General features: G+C 46.0%; 3 protein-coding genes across 3 annotated transcripts; all 3 read right to left on the bottom strand.

The window, feature by feature from the left end:
• Positions 1-483: 483 nt before the first annotated feature.
• Positions 484-7054, bottom strand: LOC124693213 (E3 ubiquitin-protein ligase COP1-like). The gene is made up of 13 exons (XM_047226677.1): positions 6647-7054; positions 5196-5273; positions 4212-4367; positions 3671-4030; positions 3316-3464; positions 3144-3209; positions 2662-2740; positions 2424-2579; positions 2238-2336; positions 1940-2044; positions 1686-1865; positions 1059-1169; positions 484-940 (listed from the first exon to the last, which is right to left on the bottom strand). Exons 1-13 carry the CDS (start codon positions 7037-7039, stop codon positions 770-772), a joined length of 2103 nt encoding a protein of 700 aa, XP_047082633.1. The 5' UTR covers positions 7040-7054; the 3' UTR covers positions 484-769.
• A 2007-nt stretch (positions 7055-9061) lies between these two features.
• Positions 9062-10516, bottom strand: LOC124688455 (nucleolar and coiled-body phosphoprotein 1-like). The gene has a single exon (XM_047222133.1). The coding sequence runs from the start codon at positions 10469-10471 to the stop codon at positions 9209-9211; it is 1263 nt and encodes a 420-aa protein (XP_047078089.1). The 5' UTR covers positions 10472-10516; the 3' UTR covers positions 9062-9208.
• Positions 10517-11125: 609 nt separating this feature from the next.
• LOC124688456 (probable tyrosine-protein phosphatase DSP2) lies at positions 11126-12691 on the bottom strand. Its single transcript, XM_047222134.1, has 5 exons — positions 12444-12691; positions 12261-12354; positions 11536-11623; positions 11388-11431; positions 11126-11290 (listed from the first exon to the last, which is right to left on the bottom strand). The coding sequence occupies exons 1-5, from the start codon at positions 12689-12691 to the stop codon at positions 11126-11128; spliced, it is 639 nt and encodes a 212-aa protein (XP_047078090.1).
• Positions 12692-14716: the final 2025 nt, after the last annotated feature.

Here is a 14716-nt window from a genome sequence, read left to right as displayed (position 1 = left end):
TGCAAGTTGCAACTAAGAAGTTGTTTGGTATCCATCATTTGGGACTAGAATTCTGGAATTCATTTTGGAATTCCATAGGGGCTGTTTGGTTGCCACAGAATTGGGCCGGCATTTCATTTAGGAAATCCAGCAAAATGATGTCATGGGTAAACACAATTCCAAGATGAGACCTGTCATTTGTATTCCTCTATGAAAACCATTTACAAATTCAATATTAAATTATGCTGTCATTTGCAATTCCTGTGGCAACCAAACAAGTGTCCATTTTCGAAATTACAATGTATATAAAATGAATATATGAAATGAATACATGTATTCATTTCAAAATGCTACAAACAAAATGAAAGCCTGACTTCCAAACGATTTCTAAGTGATTTTGATCCATGCTTCTGGTCAAGCCCGAAGAGGCGCGATTAGCCAATGCAAGTTGCACAAATTCAGCACCACACATCAACCAGCGTTGGCCCAATAATAAACAGCCACTTAGAAAACCAAGCTGAACTTTTATTTAAGGTCTATTTCTCACGGTACACATGTAACCGACAAGCTGGCTGCTTTACACCTATATAACAGAATCAACACTATGCACACATTCCGAGCCCTCGAACCCCTATGTCAGATGAGTATCTCCAAAAATTCCGCGCCCTACACTGGAGATCGATACGCCTCCACGCCCACTTCGGGACATATAACGGCACAACACAATGGCGCGACAGGATATATAGGATATACAAGCTACCTATGGATCTGACGGAAGCCCTTGATCACGTCAAGGAGCAAGCACGAGAACTTTAATGGTCCCCTGACTGTTGGCAGTTAGCATAGTAGGGCTATCGCTCTTCCAGCAGACAGCGCTAATGAAATAAGACCCAGGATCATCTTCAGCTTCGTCCAGGTCGGAGGATACAAACCTATGGCTGGAAGCAGGTTTTGAGATTGCCTGCAATTGGTTTTAAGTTAGACAGAGATAAAGATCTTTCTATCTGCTCGGTTAAGCAAAATCACAGCATATGAAGCATGCAACAGGGAAGACGAGCATGTCAGAAGCTCGCAATTACCTTGTGGTAAACAAAAACCTCATTTGTTTCACTCCCACATGCAATATACTCGTTATTTACCGATAGCCCAACGAAGTTCTTCTCATTTTTGTGCCCTCTGAACGTCCTTACCTGCAAAGTATTACCAGTTCAGCAATAAGGTCAACAACAACAGATTATTTTGTAATATCATTTCCTTTCAAGCCTAGCACGCCATAATAGCTGAACCAGGCCACTGGACATGCTAAAAGATAAAGGTGAAAACAAATACTATGATCAATCACTCGGCATATCAGTTTACTTAAATGGGGTCAATTAGTAATGAATATCGCAATTTAATTGCAAATCTAAGGAAATGACTTCATGACACATGAAAAGTCAATTTGCTAAGTTGACATTTGGTAATACATGTCACTTGTACTATTTATCATTTTTTCAGGAACTTATTCTACAGCAAAAGATAATATAGCAGAAAATCCTCTGATTTTGACCGATGAGATCTGGAGAAGTTTAGAGAACCATAGATCTCCATTTTTGTTATTTTGAAGATAGGAGCACATCCAAGCACGCAACTATCCCTATGTTGTGCCAGCACGAGAAGCAAGAATAAAATAAAAGCAAGGGACGGATGATCACAGTGAGACATACTGGGCAATTGTCCTTGACATCCCATAACCGTAACGTGCTATCGGTCGATGCAGATGCAAGCTCATTGTTAGATAAGAACTTCACATACGAAACGGCTTTCTTATGCCCACCAAAAACATGGAGAGGCGCACTTGGATTTCGCAAATCGAAATAATGAATATGGTGATCAGCAGATCCGACCTGAAATATTGCAGCATCCGGTGAGTAATCATATCATTCATATGATATAAGTTGAGGAAATGGAAGAAACATACGGCGACAAAGTAGCTCGATCCAGGATTATATTTAACGGAGCAAATATTTGCCTTCATATCAATGTTAATGGCACTTGCTTCCTGTTTTGTGCACCACACTTTGACCTGGCATACACAGCAGTATACTTCAATTAGACATTACAGAAGCACTATAGAAGTGCAAGGCAGATATGTAACATTCACATATTTCCATCTGAAGAAAAAAATCCCATTATTACCCACCCAGTAAGGTTACACTCAAGTTTAATTCCCTTTGGGAATAACAAAATAAAACTGAATCATTTCGGCTCACAAATACCTTGCAATCATCACTCCCAGATACGAGCATTGAGGGCTCTGTACGCGAAAAATCAACACTCCATGCTCTTTTCTCATGCTCTTCGTACTCCATCACACTCTGTCAAAAAGCAATACACAAATACCATTAATTATAGTGAACTATACAGAATTTTGCAAAATGATCCGTGGAACAGAGTAAGGTTACCTGGCGGGTTTGAACATCCCAAACAGTAACTATGCCCTCATAATCACTGCTTGCTATAATATTTTTTGAGTACTTGTTCCAGCTAAGGCAGCTGAGTTTAGATCTGGTAGCCATTTCAACAACTGGACAGTGAACATCTGATGGCTCGTTAACAACCTAAGAAGTAGCATAAGTTAAATTTGAGCAATTCTAGTAATGGACTTATGCCAAAAAGATGCCCCTGAAAGAGTTCACTTACTGTAGAAAATTCGAAGACTTTAATACGCTTCGACACTCCAGCAGTAGCGAATAGCTCATCATCACGATCAAATTCGATACTGCATTTAACAAATATCAAAATCGTCTTAATTTTTAATGCAAAGAAGGTAATCCATAACATAAGGACTACATACAGTGAAAACAAATGCAGTGATTTATGCACCCTCAAGCCAAACAAATACTAGAATTATGTCAGCGATCGATTTTTATTAGATTTGTCCCTTGTTATATATTGTGATGTTAGCAATACACTGCTATTAAAAGGTAGAATTTTTTGCTAACTGAACACTCTTAAAGTTGATCAACAGGGGCACTGTAAATCTGCCACCTCCTCAAACCACTCACTCCTCTGCCCCTATGCCAGCTGCACGGTTTGCTACAACAGTACTTGTCGGAAATAAAACTATGCATGGGAAATAAAATACACTCCAATAAGAAGTAGATATTTTTCAAAATACTCACCTGGATACAATGTTTGCAGTGTGGAAAAGATCTCCATGTCTCAGTTCTGCTATTACACGTAAGCGACTGTAGGATACATGACGAAGAACCAAAAACAGGATAAGCTCAATGGACACCACGAAAGCATAAACACTAATGTGAGCACATTATATTAGTATAACAATCAGCAGACCTGTATCGAGTGAATGTTGTTAGCACAGACTGGAAATCTTCAAGACCTTCATGATAACCTTCTCTATTCATTGCAACAATGTCATCCTGCCTGCGTGACTGTCCTCCGGTACGCCGTCTTTGCAGATAGTATTCTTGAAGCTCATTGAACTGCAATTTACCTCATTATATTAGATGATAGCAATTTGCATGGGACACCAATGATTTCATCTAGCATCAAAAAGAATATGCAACTACTACCTAGTCTATGTTCTTGGCTACTTTTTATCATTGTATGGCAATAACTTACTTGGGATGTGCAACAAAGCAAACTAATTAGAATGTAGAAAGGTAAAAATTTGCTCAAGGAGACACACCTGTGCTTGAACTCGCCTCTTCCGAGCAATTACGTTACCCGACTGTATAGGGGGATTAGGAGGGTCTGGGCAAACAAGGGCATCTCTTCTTTGATATCCTTGCTGGCTTACTTGAGCTCTCAAATCATGTTTCCTATTATTTAAACCCCCTGGAGATGATGCATTAAGTGGTGCCCGGGAATTGGGGAGAAAGGGACTGCTAGGTCTGTCCATAGGCGAGGGCCACATCTTTGATGCAGCAGGTTCATCCAAAAGCATGCGCAGCTTCATGGAGTACCTTTCTTTTGTTCGATACAAATCTAATCTATGTCTCTCCACACTGCTTATATCATCTTTGATGTACTGCAGATCAGTTTGAATCTGTATAAAAGAAGGCAACATTATTAACAATGATAATTTCATGCAAAAGAACTAATGTACTAACAAAAGCAGTAACTTTTTTTTTTGTTTTTAATGGATCATGAATAAAATTTTGTAGCATATGGTAAGAGGAATCAGAAGATAAACTCTTATATCTATATATTTAGGAATCGAGACAAACCTCATTCAACTCATCCAGCTTTTGCTTTCTAAGGCAGTGCAAGAACACTAGCAATATTTGCATATTTGTCTCTGACTCTTGTTGTTCCATTTGCCTCTTCTTCTCAGCAATCAAAGTCATGAGGCTGTCTAGCTCTTTAACCGACATATCGTTTCCCTATAAATAAGAAGAATTAAACTCAACACACTAGTAATATGTCATCATTCTTCAGTAACTTTTTTGTGTGTATCTATAAAATGAGCATTGGTAAGGGGGTTAAGAGTTATGGAAGTTATGTTTTCAAGGGAAAACAGAGAATGTTGGAGAGTGCAAGCCAGAAAATAAATTAAAATACTAAGATAAATAGTGACTATGAAAAGCATGACTATATGATGACCCTGTCCTGTGCTGAAAACTTAAAACAAAGTGGTAGAGTTGTTGGTATGTGCAACAGAGAACCAGCAAGGCCTATTGGAGTATTGGTAGGTATTTGCGAATTTGTTACTTTTGCATCACAATGCCAGCTCGACAATGTTAGTGGCAGTTCATCTTCCGTGGTGCTTGGTTTATCATCTGAGATTTTCTCGTACCAGGAGGGAGGAATATAAATGTCTCCCAAGGGAGTAGATAAGTGTACGAGGCAAAATTGATCTGATAACTTCCCTTGACTAGATATGAAATGGTGGTTGTATAGATTCGGCAGTGGCGTAACATGCAAGAAGGAAGGCCTGTTCCGATACTTAGTAAGGGATTGCAGTACTTAGATTTGAGCGTTTGCCAGTGGATGCATATATATAGCCTGTTCATAACAGAAAACACATGCAACCTGAAAATAAACCTAGGGGTGCATAAACAGTGAAAGTTCTAGTAATTATGTTTGCTCAGAACAATGCATATACCCATTAGCCACACTGCAGTGAACATTAAAGAGGCTGAACTTTCCAACTATATTTCCAGGGCGGGCAAATACTACACGTGCAAGGCAATACATGTGGAGTGACTTACCTGTTGCACAACATGTCGAAGTTGATCAATGGGAGATGCTGTTTTTGCAACTTGCCGGGCCGACATTTTCTTCAAAACCTATGTAGGCACAAGTGCAAAAAAAAACCTTAGTGATTTCTCTCTGTAATGCCAGTTTCAAGTATCCAATAAGCATGAATAAAAACATCATCATTGGCAGATTGAATGTGTACCAAGGAAACCATACACAAAGACCGTATCCTATTTTAATAGAACTAGACAAGCATCATAGAGCAAGGGCACATAGCAACACCGACAGGCAGAACAAACACAAAAGCAATACACACTCGCCACCGACAAAACCTGGCATTTACGATAAACTACAACGAACGATGCAAGCAGTGTTTTAAATGGCAGGTTATGGAAGATAGCGGCAACCCTCCAAAACAGCTAAAGCGGAGCTAAACGGGGGCCACTTGTACATGGTTTCCGCTTGGCGACAGCAACCTTCTCAAACGGCTAGCTTAATATGGCGGTCTATTTCGCTTGGCAGCAGCAACCTGCTCAAATGGTTAGCTTAATATGGCGGGCTATTTAAAACATTGGACACGAGTAAAATAAACAGAGTATCTTACCAGGGTTTCTTTCCCTTGTCTGCATAAGTAACGCTAAACATAGCAAAAAACACTAGATACGGCTTGATAACTGCTCCAAACATGGCTAAAATATAATGACTTACACGCGACTCAGAGCACATTACATACATTCTGTTGAAATCAGCTCTGCTCGCCACAAATGTAAATCTAAGCAAATGGCAGCAAATTAAAAACAGCATGATTGGCAGCTTGAATGTGTACCACGGTAACCATACACAAAGACATATCCTAGTATTTTATTAGAACCAGAGAATCATCATATCCATAGCAAGGGCACATAGCAAGAAGAACAAACACAAAAGCAGCGCACGCCAATGAATGGCGTAAGCAATGTTTTAAATGGCAGGCTACGGAAGATAACGGCAACTCTTCAATACAGGTATAGGCTTATAAGCGTAGGAAAAAAGAAAACACTAGATACTGCTTGATAACTGCTCCAAACATAGCTAAAATCTTGTGAATTGCGAAAGCCTCAGAGCACATTATATACATTCTGCTGAAATCAGCTCTGCTCGCCCCACAGCTCTGCCTAGCAGAAAACAGTAGATACTGCCTGGTAATTGCTCCAAGCATAGCAAAAACCTTGTGGCCTACGGACATCTTAGAGCATATTACATACATTCTGTCGAAATCAACACTGCTCGGCTCACAGCCTAAATCACATCTAAATCTAAGCGAATGGCACCAATTGTTTAGAAGCCCTAACGTTTTCAGATTACACGAACCACCCTGCTGATTTGGGCAGACACAGCACGCAGCCACGGCCAATGGATAGGCTAATTCAGGAGTGTTGCCAACTAGAGCTAACGGAGGGGGAGGAAGCAAGGCGGAACGAACCTTGTCGAGCAGGAAGTTGGGGTATAGCTGCGCCTTGGTGAGGTAGTTGCTGCAGCATGGGCAGTCGCTCTTGTGCGTGAGGTGCGTGACGATGCACATGTAGCAGAAGCTGTGGCCGCAGGCGGTGAGGAAGGCGTCCTTGATGAGCGCCATGCAGATCGGGCACAGCAGCTCCCTGTCGGGCGCGGCCTCGGCCTCGCCCACCCCCTCCTCCCCGTCCCCCTCCTCCGGCGACGACGCCGACGCCGCCCCCGCGTCGTCCTCCGCCGGCGACGACGGGTGCTGCTGCGCCTGGGGTTGGACCTGGGGGGCGTCCCCGCCGGTGGACGGCGCCGGGTCCGGCTTGGGCCCCGCCGGCACCAGCGCGCCGGCCGCCACCGAGGAGTCGCCCATGGAGGCGGCGGGGTGATTCGCGTACGGAGGCGGGTGGTGGTGGTGGGATGTGCGATGTGTGTGTGTGTGGGAAGGGGAGGAATTGGGTTGTGTGGGTGGTGGGAGCGGGAGCGGTGTATGGGTGGGAGGAGACCACGTCGGAGACGAGAAGACCGACCCACCGCCACCGCCACCGCCACCGGCCCAAAGCGGCCCCCCCGTGTCGCCGGCTCGCCGCTGCACGCAGGTCCACGACGGCCCAGAATGAATCAAAATCCCTCACGCCCGCCGCTCCGTCTGCTTCTGACAGGGCGATACCGGAAATGCGTGTGTGTGTGGTTCTCCGCTGGCACGTCAGTCGGAGCGTAGCGCCCGATCGGGCTAAACCGGCCACGATTTCCAGCATTTATTCTGAGATACTGCCACGAGTGGCCTCAAATCGTGCTGGCTAAGGGTGTCAAGTGGGATCCCACTTTTGTCCCACTTATAGTATAATTTGACTTTTCTAGTACAAATTTTGACATCAAAATTTGAACTACATAGTACAAAATGACATCCCACTGGGATCCCACCTTAACGGTTTGCCGGCTCCGTCTTCCTCTGACAGGGAGATTGATATAGTGCAGTGCCGCACGAAATATGCAGAATTAGCTGAAATATATCAGAAATGCGTTGTTCCGGCTGGCACACGGGCAGAGCGTAGGGCCACGATTTTCAGCATTGATTCAGGATACCACCATGACGGTGAAACTTGTTGGGCAGCGAGTGGTCCGAAGCGTGCTGCCGCTGGGCTACCATCATCAGAAAATAAATAGGGCATAGACAAGTCGCTAAACCCAGATTTTAGAGTATGTGATATGTGGAGGAGCGAGGCGATCTAAGCCATGTATGTTTCATCCGTGTGTTAGTATTTCAGACTTGCTGTTCCACTCTGCGCCCAGATTCTGAAGGAAGCACTGAAACAAGCTGTCAAAGTAAAGAACAGACGCCTCTCTAGTGAACAAACACATCCACCAAGGATTTCATAACCTCAAACAAGAACAATCCTACAACCATCAACAGGCCACAAAGTTGAACAAACACATCCACCAAGGATTTCATAACCTCACAGAACAATCCTACAACCATCAACAGGACACAAAGCCAACACTGTAACAACCATCAACCATCGAGAAAAAAATCATTACGCTGCCAAAAACAAGTTGTAAAAGTAAACTTCAGAAGCCGCTAGTGAACAAACCTATCCAGGGAGCATTTCATAACTTCACACAATCATCAACATGCCACAGTTTGCCATTCTATCAACGCTCTCGTCATGATCCGCAATTTGCAATTCTAGAACATTCTATGATGTCGTCGCACATAAACATCATCAAGACACCACGAATTTGCAAGTCTAGCAGTTGAAGATAGGACGATGAAACCATGATCAGATGGTGTTTTGCTGTTAGACAAAGTCACTGAACGTTACCATTTAGCAGCAGCCACTGATCAGCCATCACTGATGAACTGGTGACCTGGGGCGAGGACAACCGACAAACAAGCCATGAGATTGCCGGAGATCTAAGGCGATCTGGGTCATCATAACATTTTACCCGTGAATGCATTTTCAGACTCATTGCTCCAGTCTGTACCCACATTCAGAAACACACACTAAAAGAAGCTGCAACAGTTAAAGAACAAGAACCTCTAGTGAACAAACACATCCAGCCAGCATTTCATAACCTCACACAAAAACACACTCCTACATCATCAACACTGCTACACCATCCCAAGCCACAATTTAACATTCCAGCCAAGAAAACATTGTTACGCCATCAAGACGCCACAATTTGCAATTTCAGAACATTCTTACACCATCAGGAAAATTCACAATTCTTGCATATGCTATCATCACAAAAAAACATTAGCACACCATCAGGCCACCAAACATTTGCAATTCTCATCACATAAAGAAACAATCTTACACCATAAAGATGCCACAGTTTGCAATTCAAGCAATGCTCTCATCACGACAAAACATCCTTACCTCCATCGACACAATTGCAACTCTAGAACATCCTTGCACCACCGAGAAATTTGCCATTCTACCATACGCCAATGTCACGCATAATACGTTTCTGCACTACCAAGACAGCCACAACTTGCAGTTCCAGCATTGCTCTCATCAGCCGGTTTCAGGTAAGCTCCTCATGCATCGACAAGGTCGACCAGAGCCTTGGTCACCTCCTTGACGAGGTCGGCGTGGCGCATCTCCACCTTTATCTGCATCACCCTCTGCTTCTTGATCTTCTCGTCCATGGCGCGCGCCTTGTCGTCGTCCATCTTCCCGAACTCCCTCTTGCACATGCCCGGGCGCGCCGCCTCCAGCCCCTTCACCTCCTCCGCTAGGTGTGGGTACAGCTCACACATCTCCTCGAACCCCTTGGGCTCATGACCGCTGGCCACATTCGCCACAGCAGCAGCAGCAGCAACAGGGGAGGTCTTGTCGCTTGTCCAGACGAGCTTGGAGAGCTCCAGGACCCGGCGGTCGTGCTCCTTGCTCGGGACCTCGCCCCTCTTGCTGAGTGTGAGGTACCGGAACCTCAGGCTCTTGACCTTGGACTGGAGCTCCTTGCTGCCGTAGGCACGCTTGTCCAGCTTCCCGGCGAGGACGTCCACGAGAGCGTCGGGCTGCGGGAGGGCGCCGTGCTGCTTGCGGTGCGCGGCGAGGGCCTCCAGGATGCGGACCTCGTCGTTGGTGGACCACATGCGCTCGAAGGCGCCTGGCTTCTTGGTCTCGGCCGCCGCCGGGGGCTTCGGGGCCTCCGCCGCCTTCTTTGGGGCAGGCTTCGGCGGCGGCGGCGCCTCCTCCTTCTCGTCGTCGCCGGATGTGTCGGAGTCCTCCTGTTTCTGCGGCTGCGGGGGCTGCTTCTTCGGAGCGGAGGGAGGGGCCGCGCGGGTGGGCTCCTCCTCCTCCTCCTCCTCTTCCTCTTCCTCTTCCTCATCGTCATCCTCCTCGTCGCTGCCGGAAGCGTCGGCGTCCGCTTTCTTTTGCGGCGGCGGAGGCTGGTTCTTGGGGACCGCGGGAGCCGCGGGGGCGGGCTCCTCCTCCTCTTCCTCTTCCTCATCGTCATCCTCCTCCTCGCTGCCGGAAGCGTCGGAGTCCGCTTTCTTTTGCGGCGGCGGAGGCTGGTTCTTGGGGACCGCGGGAGCCGCGGGGGCGGGCTCCTCCTCCTCATCATCATCCTCCTCCTCTTCGTCAGACGACTCCGACTCATCGCCCTTCTGCGCCGGCGCAGGCGTGGTCTTGAGGACGGGGGTGGGGGCGGGGATAGGGGACTCGGCGATGGCCTCTTCGTCCTCCGAATCCTCGGAGCGCGAGCGGGACTGGGTCTCTTCATCAGAGGATTCAGCTGGCGGAGGGGGAGGTGGCGGCGGGGCCGCCTTCTTGGCGGCGCGCTTCGGGGCCATCGCCGGAAGCTAGGGTTGAATCCTCCGGAGAAGAGGGTGGGTGGGTGGCGGCGGCGGCGGACTCGGGAGCTTTCTGCCGGAGAAAGTAGGGATTTGGGGAAGAAAAGCGTCAGCGCGTGGTCTCTACGATACCTGCTACGGGCTTACAGGGCCGGGATGGGCCGAGTCACAACCTATCTCTGTCGTCTGGGTGAAGATCCTCCATCTGGCCCATATTTATCTCGAGGCTTAGGATAAGAAAGGCTGGCGCAATGGCCCATATTTATCCAGCCCAACCCAGAACTTTGGAATTGTTTTTCTTTTCTTTTCTGAAACGAGCTTTGTTTTTTCTCCAACGGAATTTTAGATGATTATACGGTGAAGATTCTTGCGAGATTCGTCACTCATGCATGCACCGTTTGTGTGTAAACTCAGTTTGTTCAAATACGAATCAACCGAAGCTCTCACGGTCACGGAGTCACAGGACAAAAGGTTATCTCGACTATGAGTCAATCTCTCTGATGATGGTGGTTCTAACATTATTCTCTGCTGAATCTTTGCAACCAACAAGGCAAGAGCAAAAACCGGTTGCTAGACTCCAGCCGCGCGCATGGTGGCAGCAGGACCGGGATAAGTTGAACAAAAACGGCCGTTCCCTCTCGTTAACATCGTGAGCTAGGCCGACAGATGCACCAGGCTCGACGTGTCGAAGAGCTCCATGAACCTCTGATCCGTTTTCCTCGCCTTCGCCGCCGCGAAATGCAGGTACTCGTCGAAGACCGAGGACAGGCGCCACCGCTGCAGTTTCCTCAGACACCCCACCAAGCATCCGGTCCGATGCTGAAACATGAAGATAATGATAATTATGAGGAAACCGTCGAATTTTGTAATAAGAATCTGGAATGTCATGTCTGCAGAATGATCAATGCCTATGTACCTTGCCTCTCTTGCAGTGAATGAGCACCGGGTGGTTTCTTACGTCTGGTTCAATCGAAACAAGGGCAGGTGTTAGAGATCAGTTTCGAGTGTTCTGGTGTGATTCTTTTGTGTCATTCAGTAAATATCTTAATTTGTGAAGTACATACCAAGGATGACTTTGAGCGCGTCTCGGATTGTTTCTTCAGGGATGCCGACGAAGGGTTCCTGCATCAACAGGACACGTTTCAGATATGTCTTCAGACAGAGCATTAGCTTTCGAGTTATCAGGATCGCGGGAAATGGCGAGTCAGCTCGATCATATACATTGTTAATCATGACAACTTTGCGGTGTGGACGACCTTTAGCATTCCACTAGCTAGCAGGTCAAAGCTTCAAGAACAAGAGCCAACACTGGAATATGTTCTTGCTGAGTCATTGGTGCAGTGGATACTACTACTAGTTACGGTACACCAGCAGATAACAAATGTTGAAGGTAGCATGGCAGGTAAAAAGTCGAGCTAAGCAATCGTAGTGGCTCTAGAGAAAGGCTAGAAAATTAGAAACAAAAAAACGCCGTTATGTCCTATACACACATGCAAAATAGTGGGCTACCTATACATATAACTACTACTGTTAGCAAAATTGATAACTGAGGCGAAAGAGACTGGTTGTAGATTTATTTCAGCAGGCATCTCTACCGAAAGCAGCCTATGCATCCACTGTAACTAACCCGGTGATCATGCCACTAGCTGCTTTGATCCATGGATTATTTACTGCCACACGTATGCCACCAGGCAAAGAAAAAAGGAAGGCAGTTCGATGCGAAGATCGTTTTGCCATCCGCGTCAATGAAAAACCACAGAGTCATTCGATCACTGGATTTAGTACATACCTTGCGCCCTTGGATTCCGAACTGGTGGAGCTTGATCCCGCTGCGCCCGAGGAACCGCGCGTTCTCCTCCGGGTACGGCTCCGGGCACAGGTACCTGATGAACCAAGCGTCGCCACCGTTAAGAACTGATGAGAATTTTGGTAGTACCTGTCTGTCGCAGGCAAATTTTAGCAGGCGACTCACACGATGGAGCGCAGGTTGAGGGATCCTAGGAACCGGAAGTTGGCGGCGCCGGGAAACCCCGAGCGGAAGATGCCGTCGTCGACCATGGCGAAGTTGAGCGGCGGCACCAGCGGCGACTCCTCCTCGCAGCCCACGGAGCAGGTGAGCTCTCTGGGGTGGTTCTTCCGTAGCTCAACCTCAATGGCGACGATGCCCTGCTTCTGCTCTGCTTCTTGGCTCCTCTGCCTTGGCGCAGCGTCCAGCTTCATCGTTTTGCGTCGCGGCAGCAGGAGGTGTTCGTGTCCGTGTTGCTGAGTGGGAGAGTGTGGTGTGTACGTCTGTGGAACGAGACTGTGAGCTAGACTGTTGGCTATTTATACTGGGGGTAGGAACTATTGAGAAGGAAAGGTTGGCCTGGCCATGTGATGGGTGGTGATTGGCCAGGAGAAAATTTTAAGTGAAAGTGACATGAATCCTCTCGAGATATTGCTGACGAGTGAGTCCGGCCGATGCGCGGCGATAATTGGTGGTGAGTTGACATTTTCACCGGATGTGATAGTTCTGGTTTGTGATGTTTGTCTGACCGTCAGTAAGCTCGGTTCCCAGTTCAGTTAGAAACCAGAGTATCTATGCAAGATTGTAGGTAGAGGTTGTGTGTTTGTTTACAAAAATAAGTGTTTCTGTAGCTATTTAGGATCTGTCAGATGATCAAATTGAGGTTTTTGCCCATCAATATTTGATGCTTTAGTAGCACCGTGAGTCCATGATCGGTATTGATTCTGAATCTGCAACATCTCCCCGTTAGCAGCGGACCATGCATGGTCTGTACGTGTCCTTGACCATAGACTGGTCCGTAGTTTGGTACCGACAGGAAAGCGACCTCTGTTCTAGGTGGGATAACCGGGAGCAGCCGCACGAAATGATCCGGCTAGGTCAATGTCCTCGGTGTGCACACGATGAACTCTTGTTTTTTTCTATGCTGAGCTCCAGTTTTCAGCAATAGTGGGCGTAGAATGACCAAGAGGATCACGGGCAGCATGAAGACTTTTTTAAAAGGCAAAAAAATGAAGTTTCATTGATAGAGAAGAAGGTTTTAGAGTGTTACGAGAACCGTCAATGACAAAAGCTAAGACACACACAAAACGTCAAGACTACTCTCGAGTCATTACATTACTTAACGCTTTACAAGTCTTTTGGCTTGCAAAAAGGTCCCAATTCACTTTGCACTTGCCTCTGGAAACTTTTTTACAAGTCTACCAAACATATGCCTGTTGTATACTATCAATCTTGAGCAGCACATCCACTGGAATTTCAAGAATGATGATGGAGTAGATGACAACTTTTGTGAGCACCACTTTGACAATTTCAGCCAGCCATAGTAGTGTGTTTTCCAGACCAAGGGATAAGCTTGGCAGCCACTTTGTCTTCGAGATATTGAAGATGGATCCTCCTTAGTCTTGCGAGGGATAGGGGCAACCCAAGATATCTCATCGAGAAGGTAGTACAGATGACCGGAAAAGGTCGGAGCACATCACCAAGATCAATCCCATCGACCTAATGGAAGCGACATGGATCTTCATGCAACTGGTAACAAGGCCGGTCACAACTCCGAACCTCTGATTCTGACAATGTACAATGTTTTAGGGTATGTTTGCTTTTGGATTTTTGGCAAAATTATGTTGACTTGATTTGACTTTTGTTTGAAGGAATCGTCTCGTAAATGTGGTAATTGAGGTATTAAAGCCAAGTGGAAGCATTGAATAAAAAAATGCTTATTTTGGAAGATTTGTATTTCACAATCAATGAGAAGACGAAATCGGATGAAGCACAAATGATGGCCGATGAGATGCTAGAGCTAGCACCCTCGAAGATGAACAAAGCAATGAAGAAGGTCAAGGAAGAAACAAGACAATTGAAGAAGAAAAGATGCAAATGGAGCTATATTTGGCTGATATCATCCGTCAACACAAGATGAAGGCCAACTAGGATAAAGATGATGAAGATCAAAGATATGCCGCCAAGAAGGAAATTTTTCTACTATGTGCATTCGTTTCGATTGTTATCCTAGTCTCTATTTTAATCATAATTTCAGGGTTATCTGGATGCATAAAGTAGTTTTTTTTTTTGAAATTGCATGAAGTAGTATTCATTTTTCGATAAAGGGTGCTTTATTGCTCAAATTTTTTAAGCATTACACCTAGCATCTGCGTAACTAAGATGCACACAGCCGTTCATAAAAAAAAGTGTTCAACAAAGCACTCATAGATGAAATAAAAAAAAGCATGAGACGATCC

The sequence above is a fragment of the Lolium rigidum genome, chromosome 2 (genome assembly GCF_022539505.1).
Source record: "Lolium rigidum isolate FL_2022 chromosome 2, APGP_CSIRO_Lrig_0.1, whole genome shotgun sequence".
Lineage (NCBI taxonomy): Eukaryota > Viridiplantae > Streptophyta > Magnoliopsida > Poales > Poaceae > Lolium > Lolium rigidum.
Note: the sequence above shows the minus strand (reverse complement) of the source record. Positions and strands in the feature narration are given on the sequence as shown.